The sequence below is a fragment of the Cydia amplana genome, chromosome 1 (genome assembly GCF_948474715.1).
Source record: "Cydia amplana chromosome 1, ilCydAmpl1.1, whole genome shotgun sequence".
Taxonomy (NCBI): Eukaryota; Metazoa; Arthropoda; class Insecta; order Lepidoptera; family Tortricidae; genus Cydia; species Cydia amplana.
Window position 1 is genome coordinate 4,233,076 of NC_086069.1, and position 24,982 is coordinate 4,258,057.

General features: G+C 39.7%; 1 protein-coding gene across 1 annotated transcript in view; it reads left to right on the forward strand.

Annotated features, from left to right (window-relative positions):
* The window catches only part of LOC134647199 (trithorax group protein osa-like), a 136,843-nt gene that overhangs the window by 85,360 nt on the left and 26,501 nt on the right, over positions 1–24,982 (forward strand). The window contains exon 5 of the mRNA XM_063505064.1: positions 15,798–15,927. Within this exon, the coding sequence (XP_063361134.1) occupies positions 15,798–15,927 (130 nt within the window). The remainder of the gene's footprint in view (positions 1–15,797; positions 15,928–24,982) is intronic.

Sequence of the window (24,982 nt, forward strand, 5' to 3'; positions counted from 1 at the left end):
TTGTCATGCTCTTATTTTATCAATGGTTTCATAGTTGCTTATTCAGTGCTCGTTGATTTAGTTTGGCAAATGATATCTGTTGCCGCTTAGATCTCTATTATTTTTACAAACAAACGTGCCTCGACGGCCTTTGTACAAAGTGCTCATAGTATAGCATCAACCGTGCAAGGAACATGTCATTTGGCAAAAAAGCCACTGCAACATTGCTACCACTGATTACACCCTCCGTAGGAACATGTACACCATAATTTCCCCGCTTCGACTCGTCTCTCCGCCGCTGTATTATTTCTGTTGTTTCTGGCCGTCGCAACAACACGCGATCTCTGAATAATGTGTCAGTCAACAATTACGTCATTTTCTAAATTCCATAATCGGCGTAATTGTATTATAATGAGTCACGAGGTCAACGACTCATATTATCTAATCACAAATTGCTAGTGTTTATAAATAATCCGATTCTCGTCATCGCTAAATCTAACTACATCAGTATCTATAAGTTGCCGGCGAAAGTTGGGCGCGCGCCCTCCACCCCTCCCCGCTCGTCACAAATAAATGAACCAAAGTCGGCATCCGACAACAATAATAATAATTCGCTCGGGCCCGATCAGCTGTTTAGTCGACACCGACCCGAGTAACAGGTGGCCTATAAAGACATTCAATAAAGTGTACCACTTGCCTTTCGCTTGGAACCTCTATATTACACAAATGCTCCTGCTTCCTACGCATACACCCGTACAGTCCGTACACTCGGACTTGTCAGACTTTTTATAGCTACCTTTAACTGTCGTTAATTACTCGCTTTAGTAATCTGACGGCGATTAAGATTTGTTATTCAAGTCGAAATGGATTAGATGAGTAAGCAATTAATCAAATCTACTGACAAAGGTGTTTGTTTTTCATAATTAGTGACCGTTATTAACAAACAGCTCCACTGTAATGCTTAGTACACTTGTAAAACCAAAGCAGTCATAGTGTATTATATTAGATATGTACCTAATTCCTTTTTAATGTAATGTACCTACTAAAGAAGTTATGACGTCTGTTTTACGATTACTAAGTTACTTTGACATTTGTATTTCATTGCTTCGTTTCAAATCAGGCTTCAGTGCGACTGCGCGAATGTTTTAAGGAATACCTTCTTATAACGCAGCGGCTTGAAATTTTAATAGGCCACTCGAGTGGAGGGTGAGGTTGAGGTTGAAAGAAAATGGGTGACCGACTCGACTGGGGAGGCGACCTTTTGTCCCCCCAACACGTGGCAAAGTACACGAACCATATGATCACTATTATTCGGTAGGTACATATATGTAGACACGTCAGTTCACCAACGTTCTGTATCTGTGCCCCGGTCGCAGCGAGCCGCCCGAAGCGCCCACAATGTTTAGCTTTCATTTCCAAGTCAATCAAGGCCCTTCTCATCTTCTTGAACGCTCGTATTTCCCTCTGTAATGCAAGCGAGAAATTTTGAAGTTTGCTTTCAATTTCATGCTTTTATCTTTATATCGGGTTACTCTGTGTACTTAAACTTTCTTTCATTTCATGGAAATTTTTGTAGCTTAGATGGCAGGAGACATTAGGAATTTTAAAGCAGCAGCTTACACTATTATTTCATCCTGTGATGGCGTGTGCATGTTACTAGTTCTTTAGCTGTGTTATAAGGCCTTATAAGGTTCTAGTTGAGGACGGTTTCTGTTCATCATTCGCTTGTTCTCTTCCCGCATTTATGAGTTGCGTAAGACTTATAGGATTTAGTATTGTCAAATAAGGAAAGGGAGTGTAATGATTAACGACTTCCACGGGCGAACTTGTATCAATATCTCGAGCGCTAGGCTAGTTGGTGCAGCGGCAGACGCAGTGCAGATAGTTCGCAAGACTCGGCATTTCGCTCTCGATAGCGCGGTCGTCAATGACGGCCGGTTATGTAATGTAAATGTTTACGAACCTACTACACGTGCTGCCGCCACGTGCCCACCCGAGAACACTAGCCTTGTGAATTATTTATTTACGAGGCAACATTTTCACACGCCGGTCGACGAACTCTTCAATGATCTTGGAACGCATATACTCTGAACTGAACTGAACACAGTATTAAAAAAACATTTACTCATACCCTATAACCCCCAGATTTTATCTGACAAGCGACGTGCTGACATCGTTTGCACCAAAGATTCATTCCGCTCCGCAAACACACGTAAGTTTTTCTGTTTCCTCGGCTTGTAGGGATGGGCGTTGAGACAAACAACTAGGTTCGAGTATAAACGTATAATGAATTAAATAACACTTACATGGCCTTAAATACTATAGTACCTATGCGCATGTATGTGTGTGGGTATGGTGTAATATACACACTACACCTCCCCCCTTGAAGAAAAAAAAATAATTAAAATCTAAAAGTTAATCTATTTTTTTTTAGTATACAGTGGGCCACTCAGATAAGCTTAAAAAATATAAACTGCATTACAAAATAAGAGATTACATATATGAAAACACATTTATTACGCTATTACGAGTATAGCAGAAGTTAAAGTCAAATTATAAAGAAAATTGGAAATTGGACTTAAATGTAGCAACAATGTGCTAAGTTTAATGTTTGTTTACACAAAAAATACAATTTACATTAACCTTAAAGATTATGTAAAAAAAAAATTATAATAAAATATTTTTGCATACGAAACATTTTAGTTAGTTAGTATTTTACATAAGTAACTAACCTGATAAAAATACACTTAAAATGTAACATTAAAATAATTTTATTTATATAAGAAACAATGCAAGTAGCTATATAATTATCAAAGTGAAAGTAAAAAAAAATATGTTTTAAGATACACATGTAAAGAAAACTACAAATAATATATGTTAACATTAATCAATAAAAAAAATCGTTTCTTTTTAGGTGCCTAGTTTTTTTTTTTCTTCACAAAAAAAAATGTCTTTATCCGTGATAAAAATTGTTACTTACCTACTTTATGCATATTAATTTTTTTTTTCTGACGTCAGTTAATCATTATAATTATAGAAGACTCATTTCAATAGTGCCTCTTAAGCGGGCATTACATACTTGTGACATGGGTACACAACGCATATTTCGTGGTCGGCCGACCTTGTAATAAAATTTATTTATTTATTGCTCAAGACACAAGGTATTTTTTTTTTAAGCGCGCAAACATACTTTATATTTATTCATTCAGGCAGTTCTTTTAACACATCCTTACATTATTCCTTCCATGTGTCCAAGGAGTCTCCACGATTGATGCTCGATCGAATCATGGTCAGACCTCCAAGGATTCCCTACCTGCCTTGTGTCTTGGTGTACCCATGCTAACCTAATCGCTCAAGGCCGCCTCTCGGGCCACCGAAGAAGCGATTGGCATTTTTTTTTTCAATTATTATCATTCATAATTTCCCAATCTTTACAACAAAAAAAAACCCATTCAAAATCGCAAACAAAATACTCATTCATTGAAAACTTTAACATATATAAGAATTTCAACAACTCTTAGTTGATCAGGCTAATCGTCCTTTGAAAAGCTTACATATATATCAGTTTTCCCAACAACAAATGCTTAATCGCCATCCAAAAATCTAACAAATTCCATCATACCATTTATAACTCTAAAACCAAACCATTTACGTATTTATTTTACCTCTACACTACACCATTCTAACATACAATAACAAAACATTTAAGGCTTGGCCAGACACAGAGCGCGACTTGGCGCGACGCAGCGCCGCGTCCGCGCCGCGTGATGCCGACGCGATGACTGTTCAAACAGGGCGCGCGCGGACCGCGCTCTCAACACGCCCTCATCGCGCGCGCGAACGCGGCGCGGCCGCGCGGGAACGCGGCGCGGCCGCGCGCCACCGCTCGCTGCCTAACGTCCGATCCGACTGATGTGACCCAGCGCAGCGCGGCGGCCCGCCGCGTCCCGCCGCGTCCGCGCGGCGCAGCGCTGCGCGGACGCAAGGGGCCGCGCGGCGCGGGGCGCGACAGAAGCGGGGCGTGATACCGGCGGGACGCAGTCTGTTTGACGTCGGTAACCTGTTAGCATGTGCCGCGGTCGCGCGGCGCGGACGCGTCGCTGCGTCGCGCTCTGTGTCTGGCCAAGCCTTTAACGAAACATCTACCCATATAATCCATCATTGAAACAAACCAAAACATTCTTTTACCAACAAAACTACATCTTTTCATAAATTCCTATATTATCTCGATACATTACCATCCCCATATATTTTACGTACTCATTATTATAACGAAGCCACTTCGTAACTCTGTATTAATATGTCACATCCGTATTAAAATGTCAAGTCCGATACACATTATGATTCATAATAATAAATGTCTTAAAACCCAACTAAAATTATCCTAAATTGTATACAATGTTAGTTTAGTATAATATGTATAATATGTATAATATGTATAATATGGTTAATAGTAGGCACATATTGCGTCGCATTCTTAAATTTTAAAATATAAGTGTGCTAAGTGTTAAGTACTCTTTCTACTTTTTAACTTTAATATTACAACAAAAAAAATATTTGATTCAAAACAGTGCACGACGACTATGAAATTTGAGATGTAATAACAGAAGCTACATACCAATTCCTTATATGTGAACACGCGCCGCGGATGGCGCGCCTCATTTGTAGGCTATGACAAATATTGTATCTAAGTGTAGAAAAGTTCTATTGTTAAGTTAAACAGATGAAATAAAAACACGAAATATTAAAATGAGATTAAATTACCTATACATTCAATTTACTTGGAGCTAGGAAACGTTATGAATATGTGCCATTCCTTTAACCATATTGTTATTTCGTCATCAAGCATACATATTTAATAAAAAAAAAATAACACACATCAACAAAAACTAGGGAAATTATTATTGAGAAACTATATAAAAACACTGTTTAAAAATCCAAGATAGCAATTGCTAATATTACAACCAACGAAAAAGAAATTTAAAATAACTGTTGAATATAACACGACGTTTCCCCGAAAAAAAAAAAGAATGTCATCAACATCAACCAAGTCAACTGCTTATAACCTAAAATAGTCATACTGCTCCTGGCTTTCCCCAAATCTCTCAATTCCATTTCCGTTGTGGCGGGACCGTGACAAAATCACACGCCATTCTCCTCGACTCCATCTCCAGCAAGGTCACGTCTGGGTCCCGGGACGCGAACAAGCTCCCGGCTGCAACTTCCAACTTTTGTTTTATTTTTTTTAATTTGTTTTATTTTAGTCCATTTTCACTTTTGTTTTTTCGCCACTTGTCCAATTTTAAATATTAATTTAGATATTTTAACACTTACACTATTTAGTTAAGTCTACACTACACATAATTTTCATTTGTCGTTAAAACACCAACCCATAAGTTCTATCAGTCTTTCAACCTTACACTTCCACTTTTTGTTGTATTGGTCCTTTTGTTGTATTACATTGTTAACTTATTATTTTCCCGTTTTCATGCAAATGTTCCAATATTTTCCACCAAGGACATCGGTAATTATTTCTGACTGGCGCAGCGCACCGCCAGCGCAGCACGAGGCCGCACTGGCAGGATCGCCATGTAGGGATGGGCGTTGAGACAAACAACTAGGTTCGAGTATAAACGTATAATGAATTAAATAACACTTACATGGCCTTAAATACTATAGTACCTATGCGCATGTATGTGTGTGGGTATGGTGTAATATACACACTACAGGCTCTTTCCTTTACAATAAATTCAATCTGCTATTGAATATTTACCCAATGCCCAGTAAAGTCTGCATAAAAGCGGTACAAACGTTACTCACTGGCAAGTCGTACGAGGACACAGAAAGGCTACTAGAAATAGTTACTTAGAAGTTAAGAAAAATAGGAAAGATTTATATGTACAAAAAAAAAATTGTTAAGTACCTATGCCACCACTTAGTGTTCTAAAGAGTAGAAGATAGTCATAGTATATTAGTTATTGTTATTAATATGTAAATAATCTTTTTGTTGGTAAGCACTTCCCCACTTACACATTGACCTACAAAAAGTGCATACCTAAGACACAAGTAAATGTTTACTTAGTTTAGGTATTGTTATCAAATTTCCATTAGCGACAGAAAATACACATTTGTCCGGTATTTATAGTTCTTAACATGACCTTTACTTATTTTAAGTTGAATCTATGAATGTACTAGTATTTAAGCATAAATTGGATAATTACCATTGTATCAATCAAATTAGCATAAGTTTTAAATGAATAAATATTATCTTATCTTATCTAAAAATATTATCTTATCTTATCTTACTCTGATTAATCTCGCCATTTCTCGAATGACACCGATGCACCTACTTCTGAGCGCTCTAATCGCTTGCCGTCTGGTAATTATACTTGTTTATTTTTGATCTTGTATTGGGTAGATGACATTTATTGAAATGTTTTGAGATTCATATCAACAACAACACATCACCGTTCGTAGAACTTGTCTTGATTCTAAAATGATTTACCATTGGTCAGTCAAGTGTTGCTTAAGTTAGTACAAACTTACTCTTGCGACGTAAAGTTTCACAAATGTACTCTCTTTCAACATAATACCATAAACCATAATAGTGTCATAAAAACGGTAACCAAACATTTCAACAGAAAAATGACTAGAAATAGCCGCAAGCTTGTAACCAGCAGCCGTTGCAGCCGCGGCTCTACGTAGGGGATGTGCGGTTATTTCGATGAGTCCGACCATCAACGTCTATTTATAACTTTCCTGTGATGCGTGGCGTGCCACTGACCTAGCTAACCGCTTTTTAAACGTCCCTTTTGTTCGTCCTGCCATGTGTTTCCTCTAAAGTGCACCCAAGTCAAGTGTTACCGACAATCCGGACAAGAGTCTTTAGTCTTCGGTTTTAATCGATGGTTAGGCTTAGGTCCCATTAATACTACTGCTCAATAGTATCTACTGCCTACCTACACAATTACAGAAGACAGGTAGTTTCTGTTGCTCTTACTGGCACCAGCGCACGTGCACCACTAAGTTATTAATTGCTATGATAGCTCGTAATTTCAGAATTAGTACGAGTAGTTACTATACTATAAAATAATCCAAACAGACGCAAAAGAGCAACGTAACACGTAAATATATTGCACAACGGGCTCCAACTTTCCCTCAAAGATCAATGGCGAAATTCGTGATTGTCGTCGCCTGGTTCCGCTGCACATAGCCTTAGATCTATGTACTGTGGAGAGCTCCGCGTGCTTCTATTTACTGCGGGCACATTGTGCGGTAGACGTACGTACTACAGGAGCGTTCGGTGTTTATTTGCGTCGGGATTTGGGCCAAGTGCATTCGGTCGACGAATTTAAGCCGATGTCGTTCGTGGCGATATATCACAGAACACGCCCGAGCCGAACAGCTGATCGCCGTTGGATTACTTGACGACTGACTTGGACGCTATTTCCGGCTTTGTTGAAGGATGCGCATTGTTTCTTGATTGAGAGGTTCCTCTGAGTTCGAAGCATACTTACAATAAAAAGCATAGGAGAACAGAACCCTTTTTTTTTCGAAATCATTGCTATACATATATGATCATTCCAAGACAAGAGGATGAAATGGTCAGGTTCCTCTTCAGAAGCTATCATACAGTCGAGTTCATAAATATACATTTTATCACCTTATTGCAATGGATGATACATTTACATATTCATTAACTCGACTGTACATAATTATTAGGACTGTACATATCAAAAGCTTGTATGGAAGCAAAAAAAATTCCGGCTAGAAAAGCCACAAATCGAGGAAAACTTTTCCCATACAATTTGTATGAAAATGAAAACTTTTATTTTTCACATGCTATTTTTGTATGCCAATCGATTCCATTCCTATCCAGTATCAATAGTTTCCTAGGGGTCAACTTACGGTAATGTACTAAAAAGCCACAAATTAATAAAAACTTTCTCCATACATTTACTATGGAGAAAATGTGAAATTTTATTCACAATTTTCTACCTCGCCCATCAGTCCTACAGCAATGTCTTCATACAGTAAATGTAACAGGACTGATTGGCCAGATAGAAAAGTATGAATTATATTTCACGTTTTCTCCATAGTAAATGTATGGAAAAAGTTTTCTTTAATTTGTGGCTTTTTAGTACATTACCGTAAGTTGACCCCAAAGAAACTAAGAAAGATAGGAATGGAATCGATTGGCATACAAAAATAGCATGTGAAAAATAAAAGTTTTCATTTTCATACAAAATGTATGGGAAAAGTTTTCCTCGATTTGTGGCTTTTCTACCGGGATTTTTTTTTGGTTCCATACAAGCTTTTTGACCACAATGATACAAAATGACCTTTTTCTCACACCTGTATGTTTTTTCCAAAATCTGTAACCGGCAATCTCCATCAATTTGAAATCGAGGGAAGGTCTTCTAAGACCAATTTCGCGTAGCTGTACGGGATCTGATAGCTGCCCTCACTAACCCAAAAAGAAAATCCATCCTGTAGATAGAGCTTTCTAAGCAAATAAACTATGCCACTATCATTCTTACACTTATTATGATTGGTTACCTATTACAACTTTATTATTACATTGGTTATCAGAAGATGAGCATGATTTGTAAATTGTTGGTAATAACTTTTATTTGCGATACACCAAATATTATAATAACTTGGAATACAAAATATCATTGACATATGGGCCTGTTTTCTTCCAGAAATTAATCTAAATTGTTATTTTTATCACATTATCTACATCAGTGAGCTAAGACTAGTTCTGAATTGGACATCTATTCAAGCGTTCTAAATGAAAGTGTCCTAAGATGAAATAATGATGCGTATAATAAAGCTATCAAGAGGCTACGGTACTACTGTACTACCACTACCAGTATATTGGAATGATCATATTCTGTACAACACATTGCCGCCGCCGCCACTGTGACAATGTGAATATAGTTTCTTGCCCATTTAGCATAATCCTTTAAATTACAGAACAGAAACACCTGAGCACCTAGTTCATCTATAGCTCCCTGAACATTATCCAACAGCACCACCATAAAACCCTTATTTATTGCTTAACTTACACAGACTAAACTAAACTGCGCCTTGCTTTTTACAACTCTACCCAGAGTAGGTACCCATACTCGTACACGTACTTACATCCGTAATCCGTAAAGAATGCTGACTGTTGCACTAGTTAAGGAAGTTTTTCAGAACATTCCTTGTTGTAAACCATAGAGAAAATACAGAAAGCTATCGTCCAGTCTCCAAAGGCTAAAAAGGGTTCTAAATTATTTTTACTTTACTAAAATCGACAATGCGAACTGCTTTTTAGGGTTCCGTAGCCAAATGGCAAAAAACGGAACCCTTATAGATTCGTCATGTCTGTCTGTCTGTCTGTCCGTCTGTCCGTCTGTCTGTCCGTCCGTATGTCACAGCCACTTTTCTCCGAAACTATAAGAACTATACTGTTGAAACTTGGTAAGTAGATGTATTCTGTGAACCGCATTAAGATTTTCACACAAAAATAGAAAAAAAAACAATAAATTTTTGGGGTTCCCCATACTTCGAACTGAAACTCAAAAATTTTTTTTTCATCAAACCCATACGTGTGGGGTATCTATGGATAGGTCTTCAAAAATGATATTGAGGTTTCTAATATCATTTTTTTCTAAACTGAATAGTTTGCGCGAGAGACACTTCCAAAGTGGTAAAATGTGTGTCCCCCCCCCCCCCCTGTAACTTCTAAAATAAGAGAATGATAAAACTAAAAAAAATATATGATGTACATTACCATGTAAACTTCCACCGAAAATTGGTTTGAACGAGATCTAGTAAGTAGTTTTTTTTATACGTCATAAATCGCCCAAATACGGAACCCTTCATGGGCGAGTCCGACTCGCACTTGGCCGCTTTTTTCTTTGAAATTCACGATGGCTAAAGCCAAAAACAACTTTTAATGATCTAACCATTCCTTTGTTGAAAGAGGAGGTTTTTTAGTAGTCGGGTTAACGTTGCGCAAACGTTTTGCTTGTTTGCTCTTGTACTTACATCTTTTTAATGATAAAAGCAAAACTGATCTCCCGAAATGTTTGAGTCCCATTCATCTGGCTTCCATACCAATTTTCCTAAATCCTTATGATCTATAAAAGATCATTGCCTAAATCTAAAGGTAAATCAGAAACCAAACCAAGTTGCATACATACAGCAAAGAACTAGACGCGGCCCAGCACGTCCCGACAGCTCCCAACAATAATAATTAATTGACTCGTCCGTTCGTTATCGTGCTTTTATATTGACGTTCCCGAGCGAGCAGCCGAGCGAGCGAGGCGCGTTCGGAATGAAATTTCCATAAAAACTTTTGTACCCCGGCGGACGTTGCGAGCGCACGTTAAAATCGTCGGCCGGCAATAAAACAGCGGCCGGGTGCGGCGAGGCGCGACGACTCGCTGCGGGTGCGAGCGGGACGCCAAGAGAGATAATGGACTCTGTACGAAATGAAGAACGCGCTGGAGCGCCAAGCGAGCGAGCCGGCCGGAGCGCGGCAAAAACATCGGCGCGGTTATCGCGGCCCCTCCCTCGCCCCGCGCCCCTGGGACCGGACTCTCTGATCGACACCGGCCGGAGCCTCTCGCAGGCGGGCGGACTAACCTCGACGCAGGCGGCGTGGGGTCGACTTACTCGTGTGCCTCCTTCGCTCGCTCGCTCGCTTCCAACGGACAAGTAGAGCCGACAAATAATATTACTTCGTTTTAACTTCCCAGCTCAGTTGCGCTCGTTCTTGACAGTTTACTGCAATGCCACTTGGAGTGGATATACCAAAATCACTACCTATTTATCCTTATCAAACTATTATATTATAACTACTCCCGTTTTGGTTTATAACTTGAATCTATGAAACAAGCCAAATCAAGATATAAATGACATCACAAACTTTATCAAAAGAAAGAAACTCAAAAGCAATATGCGAAAAGATTTCGGATAAGAGTTGCAAAACCTCCGAACCCTTATGCCCAGCTCAGAAAGATGATCCGCAAAGACAACGTCTCCGTCGAGCCAGCCTCTCTTTTTGTTTTTATTTGGACCGGTGGGCACAGGCATTGTTTGCATTTGCGGGATTCCGCGCGTTGTTTTATTGTGCGATTACCGCAAGTGCCCGTGCTCTATTGACACGGACTGCTATTGTGGGCTAACTGCCGAGGTTGCAGTGTCAAGGCAACTTCCTACCTTTACTGTTTATGTATGCTAATTATTACCCTTCTGAAGTTTAATTTGACTTAATCGAGCGGGTTGCCGTCGTAAACAACTTTCCGAATAAGGTTAAATGGTTCACTTATGTTCATATTTTATGCGAATGGAATAACTTATTATTTATCGTATGGCGTTTACACACTGGTTTTTATAATAATGATTACATCAAATTAAAATTTACAGTTTTGCAGATATACACTCGCGTCCTTCCATAACTTGTGCGTACAGTCAACAATATTTTATTTTTAAGAAGAGTTCCATTCCAAAACATTGAAGAAAAATGCTTGTAGGGTGCTGGGTGATAAGTAGATCTCGTTTGGTGCTTTTATTTTTGCTTTGGCGCCTTGATCGATACTTTATACAAATATCTAGTATCTAAAATATTTTATACAAATACATTTTGTACGCGTTTACATTGCCATCGTGGATTCTCCGCCGACTCCCTTGTCACAAAAAATACAGGCCTGGGGTCCGAGGGAAATCTACTTCCATGCTAGTTCAAAGTAACTCGATCATGACAATCATCAGGAATGACTAGCGGATGATGTCAGTTGTATTTCACTCAGTCCCGTCCAGTCCCCGTAGCGTAGTGGCTTCGAGTGGGGTTCGGGTAATCTCATATAATTCTGTCCATCAGTTTGGTATCGCCTGCCACAGTAGTCGAGAGTGTAGGTCCTAAACGACGGCGTTGCATGAACAAAAGATTTCTTTTGGCAGGATTGGTCCTTAGGACATTTTAGTTACTAGGCCAAGTTTGGTATCGTTTTCGTATAAATCGGGAATGCCGAATTCATTTATGATATCATAATGACACCATTCCGAAGTAAAAACACATAAAATATGAAAAAAATAACCTTTTTTTAATTCCTTTTCACGCTTAAGCTGCTGAATAGTGCTGAACCAATTTAGTTGAAATTTGGTATAGAGATGGTTTGAGTCCCAGGGAAGAACACAGGATACATTTAATCTCAAAAATAATCCCTTAAGGGTGTGAAAAGGGAGGTGGAAATTTGTATGGGGATTCAATAACCGCGCTGAACCGATTTAATAAAATTTGGTATAGAGATTGAGTCCCGGGGAAGAACATAGGATAGTTTATATCCCAAAAAAATCCCTTAAAAATGATGTAGATGTAGGATTGTATGGGGAATCAATAAACGCTGAACCGATTTGGATGAAATCTATGTCTAGTATTTGATTTAATTGGAAATGATACTAAACTTGACTTAGAACCTAAACTAAACAGAATTATTATAACCTCAGACGTCGCAGACGCTTAAAACACCCCCACCGCCCACCTGTATCAAAAATTTGGGTGGCTTCACTTCTTAAATCCATCCTTGGGTCCTAAGGGCCAATTCTGCCAAAGGAAATGTCTTGTTCACGCAACGCCGCGCCGTCGTTGACCATTTTATGCTCTGAGCACACTGGACTACAGTAGGTTTTACTGATTTAAATAAGTTGACGTAGCTTTTGATAAATTAACACATTAACAAATAAGTTTCACGAAACTCTTCAAGAGTTGGTTGTAGCGGACTGCGAGTATTATTTGACTCGGGTGTCGCGCCGACTTGAAGTGGGGAGTCGGCAGAATAATCGCGCTTGATAGCGTCTATCGCGTTAAGTACGTGCCGCCGTAGATACTGGGTTTGTCCGTTGACTCAGACATAAGTAGCTTTACTGTGAAGCCTCTTGGAAGCGCTTAGCACGTTTAAGAACTTCATATGCTTAGTACTTAACAGTTGAGACTAACACAAAGGTGACATTGACAAATATTTTGCAATCAACATGTTTTTGGGAAGAAGGGAAACGTAGAATAAATGTCACGAACTGAATACGGCTCCTCATTAGAATTAAGTTTATATAAATAATGAATACCGTCGAGTTGCGTATCTTCGCCTGGGTTTTGACACTTTTCCCAAAAAATCTCTCAAATTTGAAAGTATTTTAATCCGTTAAGACGAAAAAATGTTTTTTAGTACTCCCAACTATCAGTTAACACTTAGAATTTCATTGGTTAAGTTGGTAATAAATGGCCCCAAAGGCAATAGGCGATGTTTGGGTATTTTTCCCAATCTTCGCCTATGGAATGCCTTGCCGCTAATACTTACTTTTCTGTGACTTACACATGTTAAGTCGTATCTCCTTGGAATGTGGTAATATAATATGAACCTTAACTACACCACACTAGGCATATTTATAAAAAACGGGGTAGTAGGCGAAGTTTGGTAGCAGTCTGAAGTTGTTTTCATACATTTTCTATAATGAAGCTAGGGCTGCCAAAAATTAACCAACATGCCAAATAAAGGAGAGTAATGAAGCCCTGCCTGTGAAGCCGCGGTCCTGGGTTCGAATCCCAGTAAGGGCATTTATTTGTGCGATGAGCACAGATATTTGTTCCTGAGTCATGGTTGTTTTCTATGTATTTAAGTATTTGTATATTATATATATCGTTGTCTGAGTACCCACAACACAAGCTTTCTTGAGCTTACCGTGGGGCTTAGTAAATTTGTGTAATAATGTCCTATAATATTTATTTATTTATTATTTTATTTATTTATAAATAAAAAAAATGTTTTTAACAAAATTATATAATTGTTGCAAAATTGTTGTTATTATCGTAATTGACATCAAATCAACCTTATTTACATAAAGTGAAACATAAAAATACCTATTTGGTACCTACTCAACATCGGTAAGAGTAGATATAAACATTTGCATATAGCGTAAACTAAAATAAGCAAACATAAGAAAATATTTAAATTTGAAAACAACTTGTAACAAGTAATGTCATCCACCAATAAATGTGGTAAAAAAAAATTGATAACCCTAGGGGTAGGCGAAATTTGGCAACAAGATGGTCGCAAAGTATTCACCAATGTTTTATCCAATTGTGACTTCTGAACGTAAGCTAGCCATTAAATAATAGTTTCATATGAAAAAGAAATAGTTATAGGATATAATCATGTAAAAAATTTATCATTACCGGGTCCGTAACACCGTTTAAAACTGAAGTTAAAACACTGGTTCAAATAAAAAAAAACATACAACCGAATTGATAACCTCCTCCTTTTAGATTTGGAAGTCGGTTAAAAAACGTGTGGTCGGTGTCAAGAAAAAACCTCACTAAAGGTCAACTGTGTGAAGTTAGCCCCAGATTGTTCGAAGAATGTTGACACCCGTAAAAAATACTTTGTATTTAGCAGTTTTACGTAAGGCTTACATTAGAAACATTTTGTTAACGGCAACTTATGTCAAACTAGGCGAAAATAGGTAGCGCAGGCAAAGATACGCAACTGTACGGTACCAAAATAATTATTTATTTTACAAGCTTTTATTATTATTTACTTTCACCTGTCCCGTTCTCTGTCTGTAATCAAATCTTGCAAGTTAAATTTGATCCACTTCCCGGTTTCCGATGAAGCTGAAAATTTGCATACATATGTAAGTCGGGTGACAATGCAATATTATGGTACCATCGAGCTGATCTGATGATCGAGACAGGAGGTGGCCATAGGAACTCTGTGATAAAACAACGCAACCTAATTGTGTTTGGGGTTTTTAAAAATGACTCGATGAGTATTAGTTGCTTGTGGAAAGAAAAGTACAGTCGGCTATAAATTGTAAGTACCAAAAATGAAATTTATGTCAAAAACTTATTGCTTTAGATAAAGATTACTACAGACTTCTTTTTTCTTCTTTCTTCTTTTAGGACTTCTGACGTAATTAAGCAGTAAGCAAATAAAATAAACTTTGATGTAGGATATATTCTGTGGAATACAACAGCCTCAGAAAAAAAGCATTGATTTATGCACAATTCAGATGTAACAAATAAGAGTAGACGAGACTGGATTTGAATCCATCCAGGTGGATTACTCCGAATGGATGAATACCTACCAAAAAATCTCATATTTTGACATCAGTGATATTTTGAAATGGTCGTATGTGTCGCAGTCGGATCGTATAATCCGCCGTATTACATTCAGCCGCATTCAATCCGGCTAATCGTCGAACCGCTGCATTTCAAAACGCCCCTGTTTTGTAAAACGGCTAGCCGTAATGTAATACGGCGGGTTATACGATCTGACTACGACATATGCATTATGTATAAGTAGATATTACCATTGTAAGCTTTCTTAGTCAAATTATTGCTGGTTAAAATCGGTTGAGAAGTAACTTTAGCATAAATTACTCTACGAATCAATAGAGTAGAATTCGTCTAAGCTAATTCTACACTGACTTGACAAGCGCCAGAGAGTGGAAGAGGCACTAAAACATCAAATTCCTATTCTCCCAGTCTATGTTTAATTACTTTTGTCAGACTTAAGGAGTCATTCATATTTTATCTCTCGAAAAAAGTTTCTGAAAAGCTCTGTACACTTGTTTTAAACATCTTCAATGCATATTCGCGTAGCGACACGGGATCTAATAGCTACCCTTCCAGCAGCTGCTATATACATAGTAGCTGTTCGGTGACAAAATAGCCCATTTATTAGCGTTAAGCAATGAACAAACAACAGAATCGAAACGAAACCTCATTCTCTTATAATTGATAGTGACATGTCGTTTAATTGTTCCAGGATCTGACCGGTCAGAACAGCAATGACTCGGGCGGCAGCGGAGGCGCGGGGCGCGCTTCGACGCCGCACCTGAGGCCGACGCCCAGCCCCACCGGCTCCAGCGGATCCCGCTCCATGTCACCGGCTGTCGGTGAGTGTTACTCTGTGTGTACTCTGGTTCTCTATCCTTTCCCTGAATACGAGGAGGTCCGAGGACTGCTTTAAGCTTTATACGTTAATTGAAAAGGGAGTGTCTTTGTCTGCTTGTTAACACCAGTGGAATGGCCATCTCTTCCGTCGCAAAGTTCGCACGGCTCACCATATCTTTTGGTCGCTTTTAATATTCATTTCCTGACTTTACGGCTCCTCTAAATGGTATGGGGTATGGGCAAACTCATGCATTTAGTTGCTTCTTTGCATAGAAAATTTAAATGTGTAATTTGAATTGACGTTGCTCGTGTATACGTACACTGTATACTATAACAAACAACATTTCAACGTTCCGATAGATCACGCTATAACGAATTTCCTAAAAAGTAACGCAATATCTATACCTAAGAACGATTTCTTAATAGGTTAACGACGTCTAGTTAAAGCGTGTTTAATTTGAACCTTATTCTTTGGTGATAAGGACCAAATTAAGTTTGAATAGAGTTTGTAGGATCCTTTATTTGGCCGGTGGCGTGTTGATCAGATTCGTTGTGCATGCTTGCTTCGTCACCAGTAGACACGGGCTTTCCCGACATTGACCCACATAGAGCGGGCTCCCACAGTACGCCGTATTTTGCCCCTTTTGCGGGTGCGAACCACCCCACCCGCCTACCTTATGTACGAGCCGGGGTGGTCGCGGTATATAGGGCCTCGTGAAAAACTTACACCCACCGTCGGGGCGAGCACGCAAAACAGGACCTTCCACCCCTGAGGCCCGACGCGTCGGTCTTATGTGCCGGACCGTCGGCGCAATTATGCCAAGATCTCTGTAACGCCCTTGTCGGGCTTCCCTCAAAGTGTCCTTGACGAGTTCACCCGCCACCTTATATACTTACCCACTGACACGAATTGCTTTACATACCTACATAGGTACGTCTATCTGATTTCAGAGTATTTACTACTACTTCATTCATTCATTCATTTCATGATACGGAGACTGATTTTCCTGATTCAATTACATGCGTGCGGCAAGATATATATTTGTTTTTATTGTCTGGCAATATCGCCGTGTCTCTAGATTATACATTTGAATCATAGCGCACATCATGAAGAACATAAAATGAAAAAAAACTATTCTTCGCCCCGTCGAATGGAAATGAGAAATGAACCTATGATTGCTTTCAAATCGAACATCACTGACTTGTGTGTTTAATTTCACGGTAGATTTTTATACAGGCACCAAATAAAAAAAACGAATACGCTAGCTTGAAGCTATTTCTTTCTAATAGAAAGGCTCTTATTCAATGTATTTTGCTCTTTATTACAATTATTATCCGTCATTCTTGACTGCAGTTAGATATAATATATTTTTAATTTATTTTTATACTATACACACTTGTAATTATACCCTATCACGTCAGTTATAAAAACATCCACCAAAAAAGATTCTTGTTTTGTTACCACGGACGATTGCCTAGCGTGGCTTTCTCAAAACATCGGATTGTAGACCGGGCGAGCGGCAACTGTGCCGTCGCACTCGAATACCGGTTATATGACCGCAATATACCTTCATTTCGATTCGTATGCGCTATCGAAACACTCCGCTATTTCTGATCCAATGCTCGGTTTGCTCGAGAGCAATACTAGGGTCGGTCCGCGCCGCGCCTTGTACTCGGCCCACACCGCCAACTTGGCCGCGAGCTGGCGAGGTGGTACAAGTTCTACATGACGGTATGACGTCAACCGTTCGGCTCGTGGGGCTTCTTGGCTCTCGACAAACACTCGGATGATGTGAAGTCTCGTATTAGAAAATTATAGACCGAGCGCTTGAGGAAGTCCAAAACGTAAAAGAGCTTTTTTATTGGTGCGCCATGTATATATTAAAAAAATTTAACAATTTTTTATGTTAGCTTCATAAATATTCTACTACAGTTTAATTACGAAACGGCATGCTGTGTACGGAAAAATAGCATATTCATGCCAATTGGACAAACCGGTTATTTTGCATCTACCTGTTGGACGTCATCCCTCATTTTAGGCATTGTCCGTATATAGTGGACAATCGTTATCGATTCTCAAAGTATCTACTATCGACAGCATTGTGCTCTTTTCCAATCTAAGTTCCATCGTTATTTGAACACAATGAAGCCGCAATACCGCAACCCGGCGCGTTCGAAGGTGAATTGCGTATTGTTTAACGCCCGCATGCAACGTGACTTTCGAAAACGACTTTAATTTTTGTCCAATAAGGTTTATTTTGCGCGCTGACTATATTTCTAAATCAATATGGTATTTCCAACCTTGCTGTCCGTTTATTTTAAGTCGATTTTGCTAGTATGAGGTGGTTGTTGAATAGTATACGGGCGCTAAAAGCGTTTCGCAGTCGTCCGTCGTGCGTATCGGCGGCCGAGCGCAGGAATGCCATCAACTAAGATAAGGCCGGCTCTGGGGAGCGCAGCGCGCCGCCGTCCGCTGTCTCCAAACACATTTTAAAGCTTCTACGTAAATTGCGACTACCTACGGCCAATTGTATACCAACGTAAAACAGTAACAACGTAAAAGAACAAACTAATTTGCTAGGAGTACATTGATAAAAAATACATTTGGGAATACCTACGCGTTCAAGATTTTAAATATTAAATATTTTCTTTTCTCCGTACAACGCGTAAAAGGAATGTTTACAAAGACAACAAATGTTACTAAAATGACTGATGTGATGGACCTCGGTAAACCAGTTGAACCATTCTAGTCCGTTATTTTGCATTTCTAAACATCCCTTCTTGTATACATATTAGAAACATCGTAAATGTTATGTCTGTGTGATTTTATTAAAGTTAGTATCAGTCTCCTTTGTGATCCATTATCAAGGGTCGGTTTACGACCCTTTGGGACTATTATAACAGTAATTGTGCGGCCGGTGTGTCTGTCATCACATAAATACTCCCATTCCGCCGGCCACGTGCCCCGCGTCCTTGACAGGGCAACGACCTCCCTAATCTAAATAAAAAAGAGAGTAGCGTAAACCTTCCCATCTTGTTTGTTGACGTCAACGAGCTCTCGTGAACTGTGAAATATTTTTTCGTGAATCTGCTGTTAATTTTATCGCTGCAAAGCCTCTCTGTCATTCAAATTGTATTTATTATTCGTTTTTGTTGTGTACGTTACTCTGCGTCAGTTTTTAAAACAAAATATGGTTTGAAGCTTCATTTTCGCTCGCGTCATAAACACTACTTGTATTTATCTGTCTATAGCTTAGCGTGTACAGCTTGCTCTCAGAGTTAGCGTATAATTTATCTATTTTATATCATTTGTTGTGCATACGTCACTACGCCACGATACCTATATTTAGTAAGGACCGTAAACTTATGTATTGCCGTTTTTGTCTATTTAATAGTAAACAATTAATCGTAGTTTAATTGGTTAATGCGTAAGAAAAGTAAATAAGGATATAGGATAATAATTGGAAACTTGTTGCGGGCCCTGGGCTGGCCCCGCCCGTTCTCACTGCCCATCGCTTAATTGTATTCAGATTACCCCGGAAAAGTGATAAATCTCAGTGAGTCAAGGTCGCCCGAGGGTTCGACAGCCCATTCACCCCGTTCCGTCTGCCCCCTCTAATGGTGCGGACATTCTTTAACAGACCCTAGCCAGACTTATACCCGTACCACTTATACATATCCCTATTTACTTTTGCCTTCCCGTGCCTCGCTTGATAATTAGGTGGGTACCCTCGCCGACATCTCAATTCCATTCATGGTGTTTCTTAAGATATATATCTACGACATAGTTGCCTTCGGAGGCCCGCTCATGAAACGTGTAGGTAACCAGTCGTTTCTAACTAAACATTGTCTTTAGACATTAACATCATTTAGTGCGAGACGAAACAAAAGTCTCTAATAGATTAGGAGATAAATGAGGTTTAGCGAGAAAAGCCAGTCGCGTTGATAACGTAGTCTCGCTCCCTGCCGGCGCCAGCGTTGGTGGTGATCAACTAAATGGGTCGACAAACACGGCGGTCGTCGTGACGCCACCATTTGTCTCAACTAGGCCGCTCTTGTTAACGCCATTGTCTATGCTCTGTTTACATTGCCAGGGCGACTCGCAGACCCGTTCTGATTACGATCCAATAACTTTAGAGCTTTATTGACTGGCCGCGGACTTATCTGATTGCAATTTAAATACTGTTACAGTCATCATTACGATCGTATGGTATGGTTTTTGTTAGTCGTGTTACCTACGACATTGTTGCGCATACAGGTCCGCCATCGCGATATGTTTTGTAGAGCTCGTGAAATTGCCGATTTAGTAACTTCAGTAAAACGACTCTGAACTCTTGAAGGATACATTGTAATTTGTAACACATGTCCTTTTCCACGACATGCAAAGAATGTTGGTGCCACATCTTACTGCTGAAAATGATCGATGTACCTAATTGGTGTTTGCCTATTTTTAGGCATTCATGAGTTCTGGGTATGTAGTATTGCCGACATTTTTACACTGTAGCCTGTTTCGGAATGCATGCGGTGCTTTTGGTAAGGGTGTGATCGAATGCTTGGTATGTGTTCGGTTCTAGTGTGCGGTGAACGGTCCGCGGCTCGCCGCACATAGCTCGCGAACCTCGGCTGCATGCGCCGCGCATCGCCTAACGGTACTTACTGCATGCGTGCACGATACTCATATTCGCGCACCAGCATCAAGTTATTCCTTAATGCTCGAATACGAACGCTGAGATAAACACGCAGAAAACGGTGCGAGATGTCAAGAACAAGTTTTGAGTTTTTGACACAGAATATAAGCAATAGTACTACCGTAAAGAAAAGAAACTTCCTACAAAACCGAAGTTTGACAGTGTTCCAGATGTCCCTTTCTTATGTATAGGATACTATCCCTTTCGGCTATTTAGGGTTGTCAAAACTCAAGTCATTATCTTATCTGTGTTCGTACACGCAAAGGGACGTCAAGTTGTGCCAACCCTTATAATTGCTCGGAGCAATGCTGAGCCGAACGGAGCCGAGAATGCCCGAAAGGAGCAGATTCGCCCCCCTGGTGTTGATTAAAATATGAAGTCATGTTCTATTAGGTGTGTTACATATCGTTCTAGTTAAATTATAATAAAAAATGTGTTACTTGAAAATGATTAAATTTCAGAAGGAGACGTTTCCTAGGTACATATTTACAAACAAAATATTGAAAATATTTAAAAAAACTATGTACTTATTTATATTGCTTATACCTGGCTTATACCTACTGAAGAAATTTAAGCAAACAAGATAATTCTACAACAAAACAAGCAACAACGGTTGCACTCCGGGAGTGCCGATAGAAGTGAAAACTCACCTCACTATGTTACCGACGCTCGGTACGACGATACATACGTTTAGCGGAGGTATTCTATTTATTTATTATATATTATTATCATTCTCAAATAAGATCACACTTTTTCACTGACATGTTTATTTACATATTGCCATGACAACGTCAAATTATTTGAACATAGGTAGTGTCTTGAAAAGGAGTCCGCAACATAAATGTCAAATAACATTGAGTTTTTATTTATTGATTTAAATGCCATTTAAATTATGAGTGGCCACCTTACGGGCTTACGGTTACGTGATCGCCTTACACCCCTTACGGTCACGTGATCGCCTTACGCTGTCTCGAGTTTATCATTTTTTCCCCACTTCAAAAAGTGCCCAGCGCCGCTAAAGAAGTTTTCACTTCAAAAATTGCACCAAATTTCACAATCAGAACAGATAACGTAGGCTGTATCATAAAATATCAATTACTTTTAGATAAAAAGACGTTTATGACCTGCAATGATGGGCGAGAGGGAAACCGGTCAGAAGATTATCATAATGACGACTATAAATAGTCGGACCTTAATTGGTATAATTAATGAGACCACCAATTAAAGCCTTTAACTTAAGCTCCCTGTCGAAAGTAAACTAGAATTTGATAAAAAAATCTAACTGCTTAGTAATTTATGTAGCTTTTGTAATTAATTGGTTCTATTTTTTATTTTTATACTCTTTCCAGAAAATAAATTTTACCAAAGTACCTATACGTAGGTTTAAATGGTAGTACCTACGTTAATATACAAAGGCAAAGTTAGCTCGTATCGTATTATAGATCGTGATCAATCCTTTAATGCGCTTGATATATCACTGTCAACTACCAAGAACTCACGTCGTATGTTTAAATCGAGTGCCTTTTATCTCGTCTCGCTCCCGCTGCCTACCCTACCATGCCATCGAAGGGGACAGGAGATCTGAATCGAGGCAAAGCTCAGATGGGAAAGTAAAGACCTCGGCGTGGTGGCCGCGGTGACAGGCTCTGCCCTTGACAGAGCTGGTTTTGTACTAATTCCAGTTTCAGAATTGCAGCTCGACTATAACGAGAACGTTGTTACTTTAATCATAGTTGCGACTGTTGCGAGGCACGTTCTGTACTTGACTAATGTGTTTATGCATGTTATGTTAAAGGTTAAGGTTTGAGCTACGATCTTAAATGCGTAATCTTAGCATATGTAACATATGTTACAGTAAGTTTTCGGTTAAGTTATCTTTATACATATTTGACAAAATAACTGGACGCGTTTGGATGATTTCTAATGTATCTATATACCGACTGTTGAAATAATATAGCATAACCTGCTTTAAGAGGATATTTTAGCTGAGCCCCTTCTCAGATTTGAGAATTTAAGGTAAATGTCGCGCTGACGGGGACGGCTCCTAAAATTTCGTTCTCGACGTTTTTCTCCGCCAAAACCTAACCAATCGTAACGAAATTTTGGGAACGGAATGAGAAAGAAATTATCTGTGTCTGATCGTTTTGATTTTTGCATTTCTTGCTGCCGTTTTTGTATGCTAGGCGTCTGTTTACGGCACATTTGGCGCTATTTGAATTAACTTAGTTCTTATAAAAATAAGAACATCAAAAAAAGCTGAACATACAGACACAGATACTGGTAATATTGAACTCATATAAAAAAATACTCACCTAGGGCCGAAATTGTCGAGAACGTTTGTATGGAAAAATGACCGCTAATGTATCCTCTTAAGCGCTAACATTGATTATTCGACCAGTATAATCCGCTAATCTAAGCGACCGATACAACACACGTCGATCCGATGTTTCCCAACCGACAGAATTCAATTTCAACGCAACCTAGTGAACTTCGATCCGCAGCCATAAGTCTCGGTCGCGCCTAGTCGTGCAATATTGGAACCGCTGACATTCAGAACAAACCGTGTATATCCACTGATTGCACGGCCACGGGCAAGGCGAGTTCTCTGTCTCCTCCAGTGTTACGTGATCTCGAGATCCGTGAAAACTGTGGGTAATCAGAGAACCAGTATACTGGTTTGCCTGAGCCTTCGATTCGTTCGCGCTCGGGACGATGTTAGAATGACAACCATGAATTAGCCGGAGCCCCATGATTTACTGCACTACTAATAAATTCTAATCAAGCTCAAGTTTACTTCACAGCAACAGCTTATCTTATTTGTAATTATAGCTCCCAAGAACTTAAGCAGTGTATTTGAGTATTTACTCACTATGTACTTGAATAATATGCAAGGAACTCTGTCAAACTAAATTCTAGGTATATGAGAGAAGTTAGCGCTAAGTTCGAATAACTTTCTATCTTGAAGTTTACTCTCGTTGTCGAGTACCTACTTACGCTTGTTAGCAAGGTCAACGTCTCCTTGGATTACCAACGCTAGGAGGGCGATACCTACTTATAGGAACGAAGTTGTGTAACTAAACGTAATGACGACATCGGAACGCTCTTTACTCTCAAGTTTACGACCTTTTATTTGAAAACAAAAAGCTTATTTCCGTTCTATACCTAATTATAGCGAAAATACTTTTTATTTACTGAATAGTGAATGTTTCTTATCCGTCAATTGGTTTCGAGTAGACTACCAATCCGGCTCTGAGCCATTACTAGTGGCAGTCGTTAAAGGGCGCGCTCATAAACAAATAGGTATGCGGTGCATAGGTGGGCGCGTATGGCACATGGCACCGTGTTATCTATGATTAAGCGGCGCCTTTCCGTCTGACGGCCGTCTGATCGCGCCCCACACTCGATAATGGCCTACTCCTGATGAGATTAAATTGACTACTACCACGTGCCTCTTTTTTCCTCTACGCTCATGCAAAAGGCAATTGAACACTCTGATTGCATTACCCGTACACAAGCGCTCCCGTTCTTTTGCCAGTCTACTCTCGCAATCAGGTTTTTTCGCCTTTCTTTTTCTGACACTTCCATGAATGCGCTCTGAAGCCGTCGGTGATTGAGTGCAAAGCTCTCTCGCGATTGTGATCAAAGTCACGCTCCCGACGGGAACGTGTGAAGCGGGCAGCGCTGACAGACGTTAGTGTAACCCTCACGTAACACTAACGCGACCTCGTAATGCCAATTCGACCCACATAAAAGTTGCACTACCACTTTCGTCGTCGCAAATCACTGCCAGCCCGTATCTCTGCCTCGGTCAATGCGTTGCGTGCATGTCGTATGCACTTATACGGATGTAATAAAGTGCAGCGAGAATTCGCAGGCTAGCGGTGCATGCTGCATGCCGCTCACGTGCCGGCGGAAAACGAAAGTGAATCGGTGCGTCTCTCCGCCCTCGATTGATGCGCCCGGCTTAGGCGAGCCCTCGTTAACCGTATTATTCAAATACGAGCTCCAGCCGACGATCGATCACACCCGATACCCGAAAACGATGCCGCTTGCACTCTCGATACAGCTTAATCACACTAACGTCGAATTATGTCTACATCCCGAGCCGTGCCATCCCGGGGACTTGCTAATTGAAGCGGTTAAACTACACATCGATTCTGGTCTGTTGTCAGATTAGATTAGACGTTTGTTGACGAGAAATCTACCGAATTTGTAAAACGTTAGCTAATGTTTTCTCTCCTTTGTCTGTGGTCATAAATAAAGTTAGACTACCAGACGTTTGGTACCATAAGTTGGCAATCCCTCTCTTCACTCTTAAAGATTATTTGTGAAACAGATCTTCCGCAGACGTTTAAATTATATATGTCCA